The sequence below is a fragment of the Sorex araneus genome, chromosome 6, assembly GCF_027595985.1.
Source record: "Sorex araneus isolate mSorAra2 chromosome 6, mSorAra2.pri, whole genome shotgun sequence".
NCBI classification, from domain to species: Eukaryota; Metazoa; Chordata; class Mammalia; order Eulipotyphla; family Soricidae; genus Sorex; species Sorex araneus.
This window is the reverse complement of record NC_073307.1, coordinates 148090920-148109352: the sequence shown is the minus strand read 5'-3', so window position 1 is coordinate 148109352 and position 18433 is coordinate 148090920. Positions and strand designations below refer to the sequence as shown.

At 43.5% G+C, this 18433-nt stretch overlaps 1 protein-coding gene across 2 annotated transcripts in view; it reads right to left on the bottom strand.

Moving 5' to 3' along the window:
* Positions 1-18433, bottom strand: part of CSTPP1 (centriolar satellite-associated tubulin polyglutamylase complex regulator 1) — a 219750-nt gene that overhangs the window by 101708 nt on the left and 99609 nt on the right. For both annotated transcript variants that reach the window (XM_055141028.1, XM_055141029.1), the window contains one exon: positions 6542-6672. In XM_055141028.1, coding sequence (XP_054997003.1) covers positions 6542-6672 — 131 coding nt within the window. The remainder of the gene's footprint in view (positions 1-6541; positions 6673-18433) is intronic.

The following is an 18433-nucleotide window of genomic DNA, read 5'->3' as shown; positions in this document are numbered from 1 at the left end:
GAGCACAGTCCAGCACTGACTGCGGGCCAATGGCTGAAAGAGCCGTTTCAGATACTTTGTCTGATTTTTCTGGTTCTTTATGGCAGGAGAACAATCGTCTTAGTAGGTGTTTCTTCATGAGCAGAAGAGGAAATGCCAATCATTATTTTATTAAACGACATGCAGATATTCATTGGTAAAAATCACAGAGCTCAAGACTGAATCTGAATTGAAAATAAACTATGGACAAAAGCTCTTTTGAGTCAATAGCATGACACAGAAGTAGAGATTTACTTCAAGGGAATGTCAGTTTTGGCAGACTTGGAAATTCAGACCATCTTTCCGCACTGAGAGAAAGAGCAAAGTGAGAAAGTGAAAAATGTTCTTTCTCTTTGCTGTTGCGTTATCTGAGGGTCGTGCACACTCGGCTGGGGTGTACCAGCGATGGCACACTTGTGGTGTTCGGGATCATGCTCGGGGACAAGGGTGGTGCTTGGCTTGAACTCACAGTCTCACACCCGCAAGTCAGGTACTGATCCCTGACTACTTTCCAAGACACCAAGAAGTTGAATTTCTACAGCGTACTTTGTGAAAAGATCCTTTTAGTTCCCAAAGCCTAAAACTGCAGAGATAGCAAGAAGTACACTAGAGTCTCCATGAGGGTATATGTCACTGAGGCATAGGAAAATGGGTACTGTTTGATGCTGTATTCCTCTTTCTTTCCTTCCTTCCTTCCTTCCTTCCTTCCTTCCTTCCTTCCTTCCTTCCTTCCTTCCTTCCTTCCTTCCTTCCTTCCTTCCTTCCTTCCTTCCTCCCTCCCTCCCTCCCTCCCTCCCTCCTTCTTTCTTTCTTTCTTTCTTTCTTTCTTTCTTTCTTTCTTTCTTTCTTTCTTTCTTTCTTTCTTTCTTTCTTTCTTTCTTTCTTTCTTTCTTTCTTTCTTTCTTTTTCTTTCTTTCCTTCTTTCCTTCTTTCCTTTTTGGGTCACATCTGGCAATGCTCAGGGGTTACTCCTGGCTCTGCTCTCCGGAATTACTCCCAGTGGTGCTCGGGGGACCATCTGGGATGCTGGGGATTGAACCCGGGTTGGCCACATGCAAGGCAAACGTCCGGCCCCAATTCCCGTCTCTTTCTAAAAGCTGTGATAGGGGCTGGAGCGATAGCACAGCAGGTAGGGCATTTGCCTTGCATGTGGCCGACCTGGTTCGATTCCCAGCATCCCATATGGTCCTCTGAGCACTGCCAGGGGTAATTCCTGAGTGCATGAGCCAGGAGTAATCCCTGTGCACCACCAGGCGTGACCCAAAAAGCAAAAATAAATAAATAAACAAATAATTAAAAAAAATAAAAGCTGTGATAAAGTGCTTCTCGACAGAAGGGATTGGGTCTTTAGTTTTCTATACATGGTTTCATTTTGAGATGTTGTTCTGGAACTCTGCTCTTCTTTGACTGCCTTTCGGAAGAGTTTCCTCTTGGCAATGTCAAAAAATGTACATGATGTTCTAATGAGGGTGACTGCAGGACAATGTAGCAGTAGCTCCACCGAGGAGAATCTGGTACTTGGCATTCTCATTGAAAAACAAAAGGGGAAGGGCTTCAGAAATACTTCCCTTCGGAACTTTCCTCTTAGTGGTTTTGCTCATCCTGGAATAAAATTGGGGATTAACACATTCTGGGACTGAAAGACGTGCTCCAGTTTCCCGGGAGAAAAGGAGATGTTATCAAAATGGGTGAATCAGAAAGTCACCTAGACAAAAAATGTTGAGTCTGGGCTTTCGGCAGTCACAGGCTGTCTGATTAAGATGCACGGCAATAAGTCGGCAGCATAAAAACTAGGCCTTGTTTATGGCACCGGAGAAAGAGGGAGAATTTAGAGCTGCTTCCTCTCAGCAGCTGGATGAATTACTGGCAGCTGCTATAAAAGAGATAAAGAAACCCACATCTGCTTAGAGACCAAGTGCGCTCTGAATCCCTGGTGATAGTAAATAAATTCTTGAAGAGGCTCCACTTCTAAATCAGGGAAAAGAACGAAGGCGACCTGAGACACACAGGCACTGCCGTGTGCTGATTTCCAGAAACCAAGTCCAGCCATAGGCATCATTCTTTCGTAGAGTGAGCGTTCAGTAAATTTTGTTTTTTTGGCTCTGTGCTCAAGGATCACTTCTGGCAGAGCTCAGTGGGCCATATAGGATGTTGGGGATTGAACCTGGGTTGGCTGCATGCAAGGCAAGCGCCCTATTTACGGCGCCAATAAATATTTGTTGACAGATTAGGGCATTGGGAAAGGCAGCTTTTGATGAGACTGTGCATATTTGTCCTCTATATTAATAGCTCCCAGGTTTGTTTATATAATAAAGATCAACATGAGCATTTTTTTAAAGCTAGTTCATTTAGAATGGAGTCCATATTAATTTCTGCCCACTGTGGAGGGACAGAAATACTGTGGAGGGGCTGATCTCACTGATCAGTGTACATGAGACCCGCCTTGACGGAGCGTGACCGAGGGGCATGGTCTCTGTGGTGGCTGCCAAAGAAGGACCTGGAGGAGGAGACCCCCGGAAATAGCCCATGTTGGCAGGTAGATTTGTCTGGATTCTGTTTCCGACTGTGTCACGGATCCATGGTGCAATCCTTGTGCAAGCCTTGTGCAATTAATAATGAAGTGGTTATTAATAATGCCACTTCATTATTAATAACAATACCGACCTGGATGGTTCCTTGAGTTCGAAAAGGATTCCATTGCTAAATATAAAGGAGCAGTGGCAGGACTAGAGCAGGGTTGGGGATCTTGCAAATTCCAAGAAAGACGGGAGTATACTGGTTCACTTTCTACAGGTCAGCGCCAGATACATGCTCACTCCACCAGAAATATTTGTTAAATGAATCAGGAAATAGTTTAGGGATAGAAGCTAACTTTAAAGGTATTTGATACTAACATAATATGAGACTGACACCCAAGGACAGTAGACACAAGGGCCAGGAAGACTGCTCCATAGTTGGAAGCCTGTCTCATGAGCTGGGGGAGAAGGCAGCTGGAATAGAGGAGGGATGACTAAGTCAATGACAGTTGGAGGAATCGTTTGGGATGGGAGATGTGTGCTGTAAGTAGATAAAGGACCAAACGTGATAGCCTCTCAGTATCTATATTTCAAACCATAATGCCCAAAAGTAGAGAGAGAGTATGTGGAAAATTATCTGCCACAGAGGCAAGGGGAGGGTTGGAAAGTGGAGAGGGGTAAAACTGGGGACATTGGTGGTAGAGAATGTCCACTAGTGGAGGGATGGGTGTTCGATCACTGTACGACTGAAACTCGTCAAAACTTTTGTAATTGTATCTCACGGTGATTCAGTAAAAATGGAAAAAAAAGGTATTTGATACTTCTTTGGAAAATCTGTACTATGAAGGCAGGTAGAATAGATCCTTGAAAACATGTTGAACAAGGGTTCGGTTTTGGGTTAGGTTTGGGGGCGAATACTCAGGGGTGCTCAGATCCGTGTTAAGGTGTGGGGAGTAAATTCAGGCATCCACTGAGGCTTTATGCATGCTAAGTAGATACTCCAGCCCATGGAAGGATCTCTCTGGCCTCTGGACACAGAGTTTTGTGTAGAGATTTTATTTTATTTTGTTTTATAATTTTAATTTAATTTTATAATTTTAATTTTATTTTTTAACCCTTTTTTTTCCTTTTTGGATCACACCCGGCGATGCTCAAAGGTTACTCCTGGCTCTTCACTCAGGAATTAATCCTGGCGGTGCTCGGGGGATCATATAGGATGCTGGGAATCGAATCCAGGTCGGCCGAGTGCAAGGCAAACGCCCTACCCTCTGTGCTATCACTCCAGCCCTATTTTTTTAAAGCTTTTTTTTAAAAAAAATGGAATCACTATGAGATAGACCCTTACAAAGCTGTCCATGATTGGATTTCAGTTATACAGTATTCCAACACCCATCCCTTCACCAGTGTTATATAGAGATTTTAAATCTGAAAATTTGGGAGCAATTTAACCTATTTTAATATTATAAATGTAAGAATGTAGTGCCATTAAAAAAAAGATGTGGGGCCATAGCGATAGTATAGCAGGTATGGTATTTGCCTTGCATGTGGCCGACCCAGGTTTGATCCCCAGCATCCAATATAGTCCCTGAGCACTGCCAGGAATAATTCCTGAGTGCAGAGCAGGGAGTTACCCCTGATCACTGCCAGGTGTGACCCCCTTCCCCCCAAAAAAGATATCCCCAATGTTTCACCTTTCCCTAGCTCCACCTTACTGTGTATTCAAAAATAATTACGATGGCCCGCAGCTCGCTCTCTCTTGCCGCCTGCGTTCGGTGGTCTCAGGCCACTTTTGGTGCTGAAACCCGGAATGGCTGATGGTGACGGGAATGAGGGCAAGGATGGTTTGTATCAATTGCAGTTTATTCCAATCTCATCTCCATTCCTCTTCCTCCTTCCCCCAATTCTTCTTCATCCCTCCTCTCCGGATCCTGCTCCTACATTCTACTTCATCCCTCTTGCCTGCTCTATCTTGCCTCCTCCTCCTCTGCCACCCTTACAGCCTTAGTTATATCCCAAATCATGAGGGAGTTGGGGTAACAATTACACATAGGTGTGGTCATACAATCAACAGATGTAAAGTCCTTCCCTCAGGGGAAGCTTCTTCTAGGACAGATTCTCATTCATCAGGAAGATCTGCCTAAGGGCAAAATACCACCTATGGGTGCATTTCTCCTTCCCTTAGGCTAGCAACCACATAAACATCTTAATTCTACTCCTTAAAAATATTAGTCATTTTGTATGGACACAGTAAGAGATACATTAAGCTGATAGGATTGCTCTCCTGGGGATATCTCGCTATAGATCTCAGACTACAGTGCTCAGGCCAGATTAGTCTTTCCTAACCCTAGCAGGGTCCTAATCTAATTGTTACTCTTTAGATCATGACAGAATTTGTCCATAATCATGTTCTTAACTTATAGTTAAGTATTATGGTACTTTGGCCTGGTCCATTTCAATGCCAGGGTAGCTCACAGCTTGCCCTGGGTCCATCCAGTCCCTTGTAGGGACCCTGCTTTTGGGGTGCTAGGAACTAACGACAACTGAGGCTTAAATCAAGAAAGCCCAGGAGTGAATATTATTCGGAGTCGATTAACTCCCAATTACAAAAGCATAGCATTAACTGTCTTCCTGTGTCTATACAAAAAGGACATTGCTCTGAAGTAACTATGCAAAGGACATAAGAAAAAGGCAATATTTCACTTATGAATACAAGCCCAGTGCCCTTATGAGGATCTGACCTTACAAGTTAACAGTCTGATTAAGGGATACAGGTGATTGACCATTGGGGAAGCAGAGCACTAAGAAAGAGGTTACAGATAAACACAGAGGAGTGGGAGTGCCTCGGGAGCACTGAGATGAGTATTACTCAGTAAACCTAAACTCCCTGCAGCCAGGGAGGAAGGACAAGCCAATGTTAAGCCTACAACTGTTTAGAGCTATATTCCAATAAACCAAGGAATGGGAGTGTCTCAGGAGCACTGTAACCGGTGTTAAAGTATAACCCGATAAACCTAAGCTCCCTGCAGCCAGGGAGAAAGGACAAACCAATGTTATCCTACACCTTATCAAGATTAAGTCTCAAGAAAGATATTTCTTAGAAAATAGGAAATAGTACGAAAATACAAAAATGACTTGCATTTGCCAGGTCCTTCTCTTAAGAATTTTAAGGTGTTATGAAAATCTTACTCTGGTGCTCTGGTGTTATCATTATTATAAGGTACGTGTGTGTGATAGAGTGGGGGTGCGGCGGGGATCCCACCCAGGGCCTCTGATGTGAGAGACATGTGCTCTACCACTGAGCTGCATTCCTGGTTCCACATTACTAAAGTTTTTATTTATTTGATTTTTTTTTTTTTTTTTTTTGGTTTTTGGCCAAACCCAGTGGTACTCAAGGATGACTCTCAGTTCTGCGCTCAGCGATCACTCCTGGTGAGCTTGGGCGGGGGTGGGGGGTGTGAGGGATGCCAGGGATTGAACTGGGTAAGTTACGTGCGAGGTAAGTACCATACCTGTTGTACTCTCACTCTGGTCCTTAATGAATAAATTTTATTCTGCTTCCCCAAACCTGTATTTCTAGAACTTGATCGGCATTTCCTGTTGCTTAGTGAAACTGTTCAGCTGTGTCCGAGCAAATTCCTACTTTTCAAAAAACTTAACGTAGCGTTATTCACATTAGCCAAAGCAGTAAAAGCAACTCAACTGTTCATAAGTGTTCACAGAGAAGCAAAATGCACACACGTACACTGGAATACCATCCATCCTTAAAAAGGAAGAATGTCCTATCAGTCACAACAGAATGAACTCTAAGGCTGTGTTATTAAAGAAACTCATTCACAAAAGGATCACGGTTCTCTGCTTCCTCGGATAAGCTACCGTCCACCAAGGAAGTTGTTCCTAGAGTCTTTAGGAGCTTTCTTTCAAGCAGGGACAACAACAACAACAACAACAACAAAGAGGGCTGTCTGGAAGGAAGAAAGGAAGGCAAGAACAGACGCTGGAAGACTCACCGCCATTTTTGCCCACTGTCCGGAAGCATCTCCAGAAGGCCCGTAAGAAGGATGCCCTGTTGTGTGGGGTGGCCTGGATGAAGCTGAATTCTCGAAAGAGGATGTGAGTTCCTTGGCATACACTGTTAAAACTGCAGAGAGAAAAAAAACAGATCATCATTAGATGGATTGCTCCAGAAGACTGATATCAGAACGTCAAGGTCAGAAAAATCAAGAGCAGCGGGCTTCCAAGAAAGGGGTTAGGGCACTTTCCTGGTCTGTGGCTGACCCCAGACCCCTTCACCACAAGACCCCCTGAGCATCACTGGGCGCAGTCCTGAGGCCCCTGAGTATGGCCATGGGGGGACCATCCTGGCACCTCGGGACTTGAGTAGCTCTGAACCACTCTGAACTACAGATGAGACCAAATCCCCTCTGAGGAGTCTCTTCAGCAACTATTTGCCTCAGAAAACTTTCATATGTATCTGGATGATAATGGGAGAAGACTTTTTTTCTGGAAGAAGACTTTTTCTCCCAACACCATTTAGAATTAGGTTTCCTTAAAGATATTCTGTGTCTGTGTGTGTGTGTGCGCGCGAGCATGTGTGTGTGTGTGTGTGTGTGTGTGTGTGTGTGTGTGTGTGTGTGTGTGTGTGTGTGGTGGGGGGGAGTGGTCCTCAGGGGACCTGGGGGCCCTTCCCAGTGATTCTCAGCCAACTGAACCAGTGGTTGAATGCTTTGATTTGTGGGGTGTGCCTTGGGGATTACCCGGGCCACCCAGACAGATCCTGGGGCTTCCTGGGCGGCACCCAGCAGTGCTGAAGGACCAGGAGGTTTGGGGATTGGACAGGTGTCAGCCACATGCAGCCAGTGTATGTCTCCATCCCTTAAAGATACTCCATCTGTATTCTCCCTGACCTCTGCTGCTGTCATAGGAACGGCTGATGGGGATATAAACATGATTGTTCCAGTCTGGGGGTGGTATTGTATATCTCTCTCTCTTGACAATAACTCAGAGGCAAACTCTATGTGCCAGAGGACAGAAAAGCTTCCAAACAGAACACACGAGGCAAATAACAAGAGCAAGGGTGGAAAGTGGCCCCTGAAGAGAGTATGAAGCAAAGCCCCAAGGCCCAAGTGAGTCACTGTTGAAGTGAGCCTGGGGGTTGGGGGGAGATTCCTCTGCCAGAGAAATGAAGGCTTGAGAGGCTGGTGTAATCTAAAAGTGGAAATCCCACCCCAAAATAGGCAATAATCCAGTAATCATCATCACCAAAGGCAGACCTCATGTTCCAGAAAACTCCTAAGCTCCCTGACAAGTAAATCAATCATGAGTGGAAAATGTGTTAATCTTTGTGGCAAACTGAAGATGGCAAGGAAAGAGAGAGAGAGAGAGAGAGAGAGAGAGAGAGAGAGAGAGAGAGAGAGAGAGAGAGAGAGACAGAGACAGACAGAGAGACAGAGGCAGAGAGAGACAGACAGAGTCAGAGGCAGAGAGACTGAGACAGAGAGAGAGAGACACAGAGAGAGAGACAAGAATTCCCAAGGCCAGCTTTCATTTGTTGACCATTTAAAAGGGGGGGAAACCAGCATCTCTGATGGGAACAGGAAGCCATTCCAGAAGCCAACTATTCCCTTTTCCTTTCCCGTCACCAACCTCGAGGCACAGCCTAAGTTTTCTTTACATGGTCACATTATCACTTACAATCAAACTAGCCTCTTCCTGTTAATATGAACAATGTATGGAAAAACAAACGACAGCTTTTCCTTTCCTCGTGGAAAACAGGCATTGAGACCTGCTACTTCTGGGGGCTGGGGGTTGTGGCTCGGGGGCACAGTACCTGCCCAGGAGACATGTGGCTGTGGATTCGATCCCCAGCATCCCCTTACAAGAGTATGATCCTGGTGACCCTACGATTCGAGGTCCCTGGGGGCCAGTACAGTGCACCTGAATGACGTTTGTGGGAAGCACTACAACCAAGGGTGTCTGAGCCTGCAACAACAGAGGAAAAGGAAGCAGGCAGAGATGTGCTATTTTTAAGACAATATCCAAAACTATAGGGACGACATCTGACAGAGGATCATGTTTGAAAAGAGATTATTATTATTTTCTTTTAAGCAAAGAAAGTGCTAAGCTGGGGGCAAAGGCAGCTGGAATAGAGAAGGGATCACTAACTAAGTCAGTGATGGTTGGAGGGATCCTTCAGGATGGGAGATGAGTGCTGAAAGATAAAGGACCAAACGTGATAACCTCTCAGTATCTGTATTGCAAAACATAATGCCCAAAAGTAGAGAGAGAGTATGGGGGGAAACTGTCTGCCATGGAGGGAGGAGGAAGGTTGGAAAGGGGGGTTTACTGGAGACATTGGTGGTGGAAAATGTGCCCGGGTAAAGGGATGGATGTTTGATCATTGTATGATTGAAACTCAAACATGAAAGTTTTGTAACTGTATCTTATGGTGATTCAATAAAAGAAAAAAAATGCTAAGCTAACTATGCAGTTTGTGGCAGTGTTGCTGTCTTAAGTAAAGGGAGATTAAAATATAAAGCAAAAGAACTTCAACGGGGGGCTGGAGCGATAGCATAGTGGGTAGAGCATTTGCCTTGCATGCGGCCGACCCTGGTTCAATTCCCAGCATCCCATATGGTTCCCAGAGCACCACCCAGAGTAATTCCTGAGTGCATGAGCCAGGAATAACCCCTGTGCATCACCAGGTGTATCCCAAAAATAAAATAAAAAAAAAAAGAAGTTCAATAGGTAAACAGAGTAGACTGCATTTCTAGAAACAAAGTGTAGAATGGTAATATTCTAGCCTAAATTTAGGAAGCTAGAGAGAAGCGGCAGGCATTCTGGTGAGCAACGCGGCCCGGACAATGCTCCGGACCCGAATCGGGGCCAGCAACACTGGGGGGCCGGAGGGAGGAGGTGCCGCCAGCACACCTTCTCCAGATGGAACCCTGGCGACACTGAGCAACTAACATGGCTCCAGGATTCGGGACTGGGACAGATCCGAGCCGCGCGGCCGCTAATGCGGCCGCGCGACCTTTTCTAAAACCTGAAAACATACAATCTTTTAATGGAAAACTAATTATCAAATGCCTCCTTATTAGGGTTATCTTGTTTGGGGATATAACTCCCACAACAATAGTAAGTTTTGTGTTGAAATATGGAACGTAATCAAGGTGAAGAGAAAATAAAGTGAGGTTCATCAGTTATACAGTTGGGGTGGGGTCGGGGGGTATGCCGGGGATTTTGGTGGTGGAATATGGGCACTGGTGAAGGGATGGTGTTTGAATACAGTATAACTGAGACATAAACCTGAGAACTCTGTAACTTTCCACTTGGTGATAAAATTTTTTAAAAAATTTTAAAAAATCATAAAAAAATAAATAAATAAAATTAAAAAAATTTAATACATTACATTTAAATGTATGTATTTAAAATTCATTACATTAAATGAATGAGGTTTCAAAAAATAAATAAATAAAAATAAATTTAGGAAGCTACTCGGCAGAGAATCAGTCCCAAAGTGAGTTTTATGCCACTTAAGAGAAAAGAGCTGGTGTCCAGGTCAGGATATGAAAGACTGGCCCCTTATAAATTTTGCCCTTAGTATAGCATTCGAAAAATGTGCAGAATAATTTATGCATTGAAGAATCTGGTTGAGCCTTATTGCAGAGATCAGTAAGAATTTTACAGAAGGGGTCATGGAGGTGACTCGGTGGTATAGGACTTGCCTTGTATGTGTGAACCCCCTAGCACTGGGTTCAACCCCCAGCACTGCATGGTCCCCTGAGCCCTGAGCCAGGAGTAGTCCAGGAACCCAAAAGGGTGTTGTCCAAAAGAACAGCAACAACAAAAAACAGACAAAAGAGAAATCACAGAAGAATTTTTTAAAAACTTATTTTTACCCAGACAAAAGCTACGGTTATTGATACAATTCAGAGGTGGAGTTGATTGGATAACAAAGCTCCAATTTTGAAATCAATATAAAGATCACTTTTTTTTTTTGGCTTTTTGGGTCACACCTGGAAATGCACAGGGGTTACTCCTGGCTCGGCACTCAGGAATCACTCCTGGCAGTGGTCAGGGGACCATATGGGATGCTGGGAATCGAATCTGGGTCCACTGCGTGCAAGGCAAACGCCCTCCCCGCTGTGCTATTGCTTCAGCCCCAAGATCACTTTTTTTAGTGTGAAAATTGTTATATCTCATCACAGGGCTTGTCTAAAGAAGAATTTTTTTTTTTAAAGAGCTGGGGAGAAGCTGCAGTGGCAGAGCACACGCCTGGCACCTGTGAGGCCCTAGTTCTGTACCCTCTCCGCCACCACTGAGCAGGAGGACCCTATGCCCTGCCCCCTGCCAGGGCTGCGGGCTGCTGGCCCCTATCCAAGTCATCTTTAAAAATGTTTACAGGACAAACTGAAAGGCAGGGCCAGAAAAATGATGAATATGAATAAAGAGCCTTCATAATTGCATTTGTATATTATCTTTAGATAACCCATATTAACAAATTCATATTTAATAGAAATGAGAAATCTTTGATGATCTTGGCAGCTTGTCAATACGGAGGTCACATTTCCTTTACCTGGAGAATTCTCTGAGTGGCTGGGAGGGGCTCGATGACAGTGGGGGAGGGATACTGGCGCTCCGGGGGTACATGTGGTGTGGTGACATAAGCAGAGGGGTGAACTACTACTTAGTAGTAGTTATTTTGGTTTTTGAGCCACACTCGACAGTGCTCAGGGGTTACTCCTGGCTCTGCACTCGGGAATCACTTCTTGTGAGCTTGGGGTACCATATAGGATACCGGGGATCAAACCTGGGTCAGCTTCGTGCAAGGCACTGTACTATCCCACTGTCCTGTCTCTCTGGCTCTAAAAGGAGTGAATTTATACCCCTAAAGCACATAGTCTTATAAATCAATGTTCTTGCAATTGAAAAATAATGATAATAAAAAGGAAAGAAATCAGAGGTAGTTGACGATCTTATTCTTTTGAGAGGGAGAAGGTTTTGGGCCTGACCTGGTGGTGCTCAGGAGTTGCTTCTGGCTGTGGCCTGAGAGCCATGTGGTATCAGGAACTGAACTGGGTTTGGGTGCACGCAAGGCAAGCACCTTACTCCTATACTATCTCTCTGGATCTACCTGATCTTAATGCAATGGTAGCACTGTAGCACTGTAGCACTGTCATCCCATTGTTCATTGATTTGCTGGAGCAGGCACCAGTAACATCTCCATTGTGAGACTTGTTACTGTTTTTGACATATCGTATATGCCACGGGTAGCTTGCCAGGCTCTGCTGTGCGGTTGGGATACTCTTGATAGCTTGCTGGGCTCTCAGAGAAGGACAGAGGAATTGAACCCAGGTCGACCGCATGCAAGGCAAATGCCCTACCCGCTGTGCTATAGCTCCAGTCCAATGCAATAGTGAAAAAAAAAAAATATATATATATATATATATATATGTATATTTTGTGTGTGTGTGTGGAGAAGGGGATTCCTAAGCAGTCTGGGGACTATACCCAAAGGTGTTCCAGAGACCCTGAAGTGCAGAGAAATCAAAGCGGGGGTCCTGTGCATGCAGACTCACTCTCCAGCCCTCTGAACCGTCTCCCTGGCCCTGACCGGTGAAGAGTCTTTTTGATAAGATGGTTACAAAGAAAAGGCAGAAAATGTGCTATTATTCAACATTCACTGCTTCTTTTTAATATGCATTTGTATTAAATCTACACTCCCATCTCTCTCCTTTCTTGTATTCTCACAGGACCCATCCAACATGCCCTGTGTTACAGGCAGTCTTTCCCTGAGTCAAGCCACCCCCACCTCCCTCCGCAATTCCGGTCTTATCTCACCTATCTCCCCAGTGGCACTTGCTGGCTGCCTCGTTTCAGTTACAGAACTCATTTCCCCTCCTCGGCTGCGATAAGGTTGCATTCATCTGTCTCTTTCCCGACCTAGTATGCAGCAGATACTATGCCATTAATGCCTTGTAGTTGATTCAGAAAGACAAGGCAAGATAGATAAGTAACATCAGGTAGAAAGCACCAGGATTTATATCTTTCAGCTAGTCCCACAGCAAATACTTTAATTCTTGTTTCGAGGTCATTATCTGGGGGTGCTGGGGGTGGTTCCTGGGGCTGCTGGTAGGCCCAGGGTAGGGGGATCCAGGCAGGGCTGAGGATTGCCGGGGGCCTCTGGCATGCGGCACACACTCCAGCCCTCTGAGTTAATGTCTGTCTGAGGCCTCGTAAACATTTTCAAAGTTCAGGACTCGGATCTGACATTACGTGATCATGCAATGCTGGCTGTGCTGTTTGTTTTGATTCGTTAAGCCTTTTCCATGCTTTTATTAGTGGGGAGAAGGTGTCGCAATTCAGGCACTCTTGTCTCACTTTTTTTTTCTTTTTTTCTTTTTGGGTCACACCTGGCAATGCACAGGGGTTACTCCTGGCTCTGCACTCAGTTATTATTCCTGGTGGTGCCCAGGGGACCATATGGGATGCTGGGAATCGAACAAGGGTCGGCCGTGTCTAAGGCAAATGCCCTACCTGCTGTACTATCATTCCAGCCCCTTGCCTCACATTTTACTAGTAGGCAAACGGGTCTCAAAACACAAAACAAATCACTAATGGGAAGTCAACACAGATTTTCTTTGAGTTAAAGTAAAGAAAGACATCTAAAATCTCAGCCATTGCAATTAGGCAAGGAGATTAAAAGGGATTAAATTGGAAAAAAGAGTAACACTATCACTATTAGCAGATGATACAGTATAAAGAAAATCCCTATTAGAATAAATAAACCTATACAGCAATGTGGCAGGCTATCTGAAATCAATAAACATGAATCTATTATAATTCTACAAGCAATGAAGAAGGAGAGAAATCCTTAAATCTCATTTCAATCATTATCATCATCATCATCATGATTGGAGCGATATGACTGGAGCAATAGCACAGCGGGTAGGGCATTTGCCTTGCACACAGCCAACCCGGGTTCGATTCCTCCGCCCCTCTCGGAGAGTCTGGCAAACTACCGAGAGCATCCCGCCCACACGGCAGAGTCTGGCAAGCTACCTGTGGTATATTCGATATGCCAAAAACAGTAACAAGTCTCACACTGGAGATGTTACTGGTGCCCGCTCGAGCAAATCGATGAACAACAGGACTACAGTGCTACAGTGCTATCTCTGGCTCACTGAAAAGCGGTCTTAGTTTAACTTAACAACATTTACAATCATATCTAAAAAAAATTAAGTACATAGGAATAAGCTTAACAAAGAAGGTGAAAGACTTGTTTGTCAAAGCTACTTTTACAAGAAATAGTGACTTGCGAAATATTGAATGTGATCAAAGTAGCAAGAGAGTAATGTGGAAATTATCTGCCACACAGGCAGGGGTAGGGGTGGGATGGGGGGTAGACTGGGGCTTTTGGTGATGGAAAATGTGCACTGGTGAAGGGATGGGTGTTTGATCATTGTACAACCGAGACTCAACACAAAAGCTTTCTGTTCTCATGGTGATTCAATACATTAGAAAAAGAAAAGAAAGAGAAATACGACTTAAAACAAAAAAGGAGATTGGGGACTAGGGTGACAGCACAGCAAATAGGGCACTTGCCTTGTACATGGTCAATATGGTTTCAATGCCATAGGGTCTCTCAAGCCCTGAGTGATCCCTGAGCACAGAGCCAGGAGTAAGCCTTGAACACCACTGGGTGTGATTCAAAACAAACAACCAATATATAAAAAATAACTCCAAACAAAGAAGAACCAAAAAATTATTCTATGCCCATGGATTAGAAGCATTAATATTGTAAAAATGACCATTCCTCCCAAAGCATTATAAAGATTTCAGTGCAATCCCTATTAAATTACCACTGACATATTTCAAGGAAACAGAACAAATGTTTTTGATATTTATATGGAACCACAAAAACCTCACATAACCAAAATAATGAGACAAAAGAAGAACGCAGGCAATATATTCCCCCAACTGCAAACTATTCTTAGAAGCTATAGTGATACAAAACAGTAAGATATTAGAACCAAATAAAGCACACCTATCAGTTAAATAGAACTGAGAGCCCTGAATTAAATTCTTACATAGATGGGTAGTTAATTTATGATAAAAGAGCATAACATGGAGAAAGTAATGTCTCTTCATAAATAGTGCTGGGAAAACATGAATAGTAAGATGCCAAAGGATGAAATTGAATGGTCATCTCAGGCAATGCACAAAGTCAACTCAAAATGAATTAGACTTGGGGCTGGAGCGATAGCACAACAGGTAGGACGTTTACCTTGCACACGGCTGACCTGGGTTCGATTCCCAGCATCCCATATGGTCCTCTGAGCAATGCCAGGAGTAATTCCTGAGTGCATGAGCCAGGAATAACCCCTGTACATTCGCCAAGTATAACCAAAAAGCAAAAACAAAAACAAAAACAATCCAAAACGAATTAGATTTGCATATTAAGTGCACACAAAATACACTGAAGAAAACACAGAGAATGAGCCCCAGGATGTTGAGTTACAGTGACATAGCCTGGCCTGAGCTCCAACAGCCAGGGAAAACAGAGGCACACATAAAAGGAAAAGTAAACACCGCCTTACACCTGTGAGAATGGCTGACACCCAAAGAGTCAGAAACAATGAGTGTCCACCAGGGAAAGATTGGGAGAAAGGGACCTGGCACAATGTTGTGGGAATGTCAACCAGCCCAGCCTCTACTAAAAACAGGACAGAGATGTCTCAAAATATAAAAAATAGGTCTTCTGTAGCACTGTAGCACTGTTGTCCCGTTGTTCATTGATTTGCTCAAGTGGGCACCAGTAATGTCTCCATTGTGAGACTTGTTGTTACTGTTTTTGGCATATTGAATATGCCACAGAGAGCTTGCCAGGCTCTGCTGTGTGGGTGGGATATTCTCGGTAGCTTGCTGGGCTCTCTGAGAAGGATGGGGGAATTGAACCTGGGTCAGCCGCATGCAAGGCAAACGCCCTACCCACTGTGCTATACTCCTGTATGATCCAGGAATTATACTCCTAAATACCTATCTGAGAAACACAAGGACATGAATTCAAAAATGTTCATCACAATGGGAGGCATCACCATCCCCAACCTCAAACTTTACTACAAAGCAGTAACAATTAAAACAGCATGGTACTGGAACAAAGGCAGAGCCGTAGACCAATGGAACAGGGTGGAATATCCCTACACACAACCCCAAATGTATGATCATCTAATCTTTGATAAGGGAGCAAGAGATGTGAAGTGGAGCAAGGAAAGCCTCTTTAACAAATGGTGCTGGCACAACTGGACAACCACATGCAAAAAAATGGGTTTAGACCTTGACCTGACACCATGCACAAAAGTCAGATCAAAATGGATTAAAGACCTCAACATTAGACCACAAACCATAAGGTACATTGAAGACAAGGTCGGCGAAACCCTCCACGATATTGAAGATAAAGGTATCTTCAAAGGTGACACGGAACTAAGCAATCTAGTAAAAACAGAGATCAACAAATGGGACTACATTAAACTAAAAAGCTTCTGCACCGCAAGAGATACAGTGACCAGAATACAAAGACTATCCACAGAATGGGAAAGGATATTTACACAATACCCATCAGATAAGGGGTTGATATCAATGGTATATAAAGCACTGGTTGAGCTCTACAAGAAGAAAACATCCAACCCCATCAAAAAATGGGGCAAAGAAATGAACAGAAACTTTACCAAGGAAGAAATACGAATAGCCAAAAGGCACATGAAAAAGTGCTCTGCATCACTAATCATCAGAGAGATGCAGATCAAAACAACCATGAGATACCACCTCACACCACAGAGACTAGCACACATCCAAAAGAACAAAAGCAACCGCTGTTGGAGAGGATGTGGGGAGAAAGGGACCCTTCTTCACTGCTGGTGGGAATGCCGACTGGTTCAGCCCTTCTGGAAAACAATTTGGACGACTCTCAAAAAATTAGATATTGAATTCCCATTTGACCCAGCAATACCACTGCTGGGAATATATCCCAGAGAGGCAAAAAAGTACAATCGAAACAACATCTGCACATGTATGTTCATCGCAGCACTGTTTACAATAGCCAGAATCTGGAAAAAACCCGAATGCCCCAGAACGGATGACTGGCTGAGGAAACTTTGGTACATCTATACAATGGAATACTATGCAGCTGTTAGAAAAAAGGAGGTCAAGAATTTTGTAGTTAAGTGGATGGGCATGAAAAGTTTCATGCTGAGTGAAATGAGTCAGAAAGAGAGAGACAGACATAGAAAGATTGCACTCATCTATGGTATATAGAATAACAGAGTGGGAGACTAACACCCAAGAACTGTAGAAATAAGTACCAGGAGGTTGACTTCATGGCTTTGAGGCTGGCCTCACGTTCCGGGGAAAGGTCAACTCAGAGAAGCGATCACCAACTACATTGTAGTCGAAGGCCATGTGGGGGAAGGGAGTTGCGGGCTGAATGAGGGCTAGAGACTGAGCACAGCGGCCACTCAACACCTTTATTGCAAACCACAACAGCTAATTAGAGAGAGAAAACAGAAGGGAATGCCTTGCCACAGTGGCAGGGTGGGGTGGGGGGGAGATGGGATTGGGGAGGGTGGGAGGGACACTGGGTTTACGGGTGGTGGAGAATGGGCACTGGTGAAGGGATGGGTTCCCAAACTTTGTATGAGGGAAGTATAAGCACAAAAGTGTATAAATCTGTAACTGTACCCTCACGGTGATTCTCTAATTAAAAATAAATAAATTAAAAAGAAAAAAAAAAAAGAAAAGTTACAATGTGAATGATATCTCTGTCAGTGCCTAAGAGGTAGAAAAATGATATGCATAGAGGTTGGATTAGATATTACTTGCTTATGATAAAAATATATATGAAAAAACCATTGTATAAAACAATATAGTACCTAATTATTGAGCTTAAAATCTTATTTTTCATTGTAATTTCATTATTGTTTCATCATTATTCATTAAATATTCCAAAATTTTGGAAATAAAAAAAACAAAAAAACAAAAATGTTCATCACAGTGCTGGTTTTAGTTGCCAAAATCTGGGAACAATCCAAACACTCAATGACAGATGAGTGAATGGAGAAGACGTGGTATATATACACAGTGGAATACTGCTCAGCTCTAAGTAACCATGAAATCTTGCCTCTTGTGATAACATGGGGAGATTTGAGGGGGAGGGAAGTCACGGTAAAATAAATCAGAAGGAGAAAGAAATATTGGATAATCTCATTCATATGTGGGATACAGAGAAACAAAGCAAGGGAGCAAACAAAACCAAATGGAAGCCAATGTACTTCGGTGGTCTAACATATATGCTTTGCAGAGGTTTGAAATTGTTTTCTACAACATATGCAGGCTCGTGTAAAATAATGCATATACAGATATAGATATTCACGGTCTCTTGTAACTCCATATGAACTTACGGAGAAGCTGTTCCATTTCAGCGAAAAATACTTGGTATTTTGATAGGGAATGTGTTGAATCTTTAGATTGCTTTGGGTGATACTGATACCTTCACAATGCTAAGTATTCCTGTGTGGGAACATCGGTACATTTTCTTTTATTTAGGCCATTTGAAGTGTTCCTCAGCAGTGTTTTGAAGTGCACAATTTTCACTTCCTTGGTGACTATTTGTTGAATGTTATTATAAATGTTTTCGTAATTTCCTTTTTAGAATAATTGCTGGTGTAAAACTATAATTAATTTTTTTTGTACATTGATTCTATATCCTATATCTTTGTTGGATTTGTTAGCTATGGCAACTTTTGTGAACACTTTGGGATTTTCTTTTTTTCAGTTGTTGTCTTTGTTCTTTTGGCCACAACTGGTTGTTCTCAGGGTTACTCCTTACTCAATGCTTAAGATTA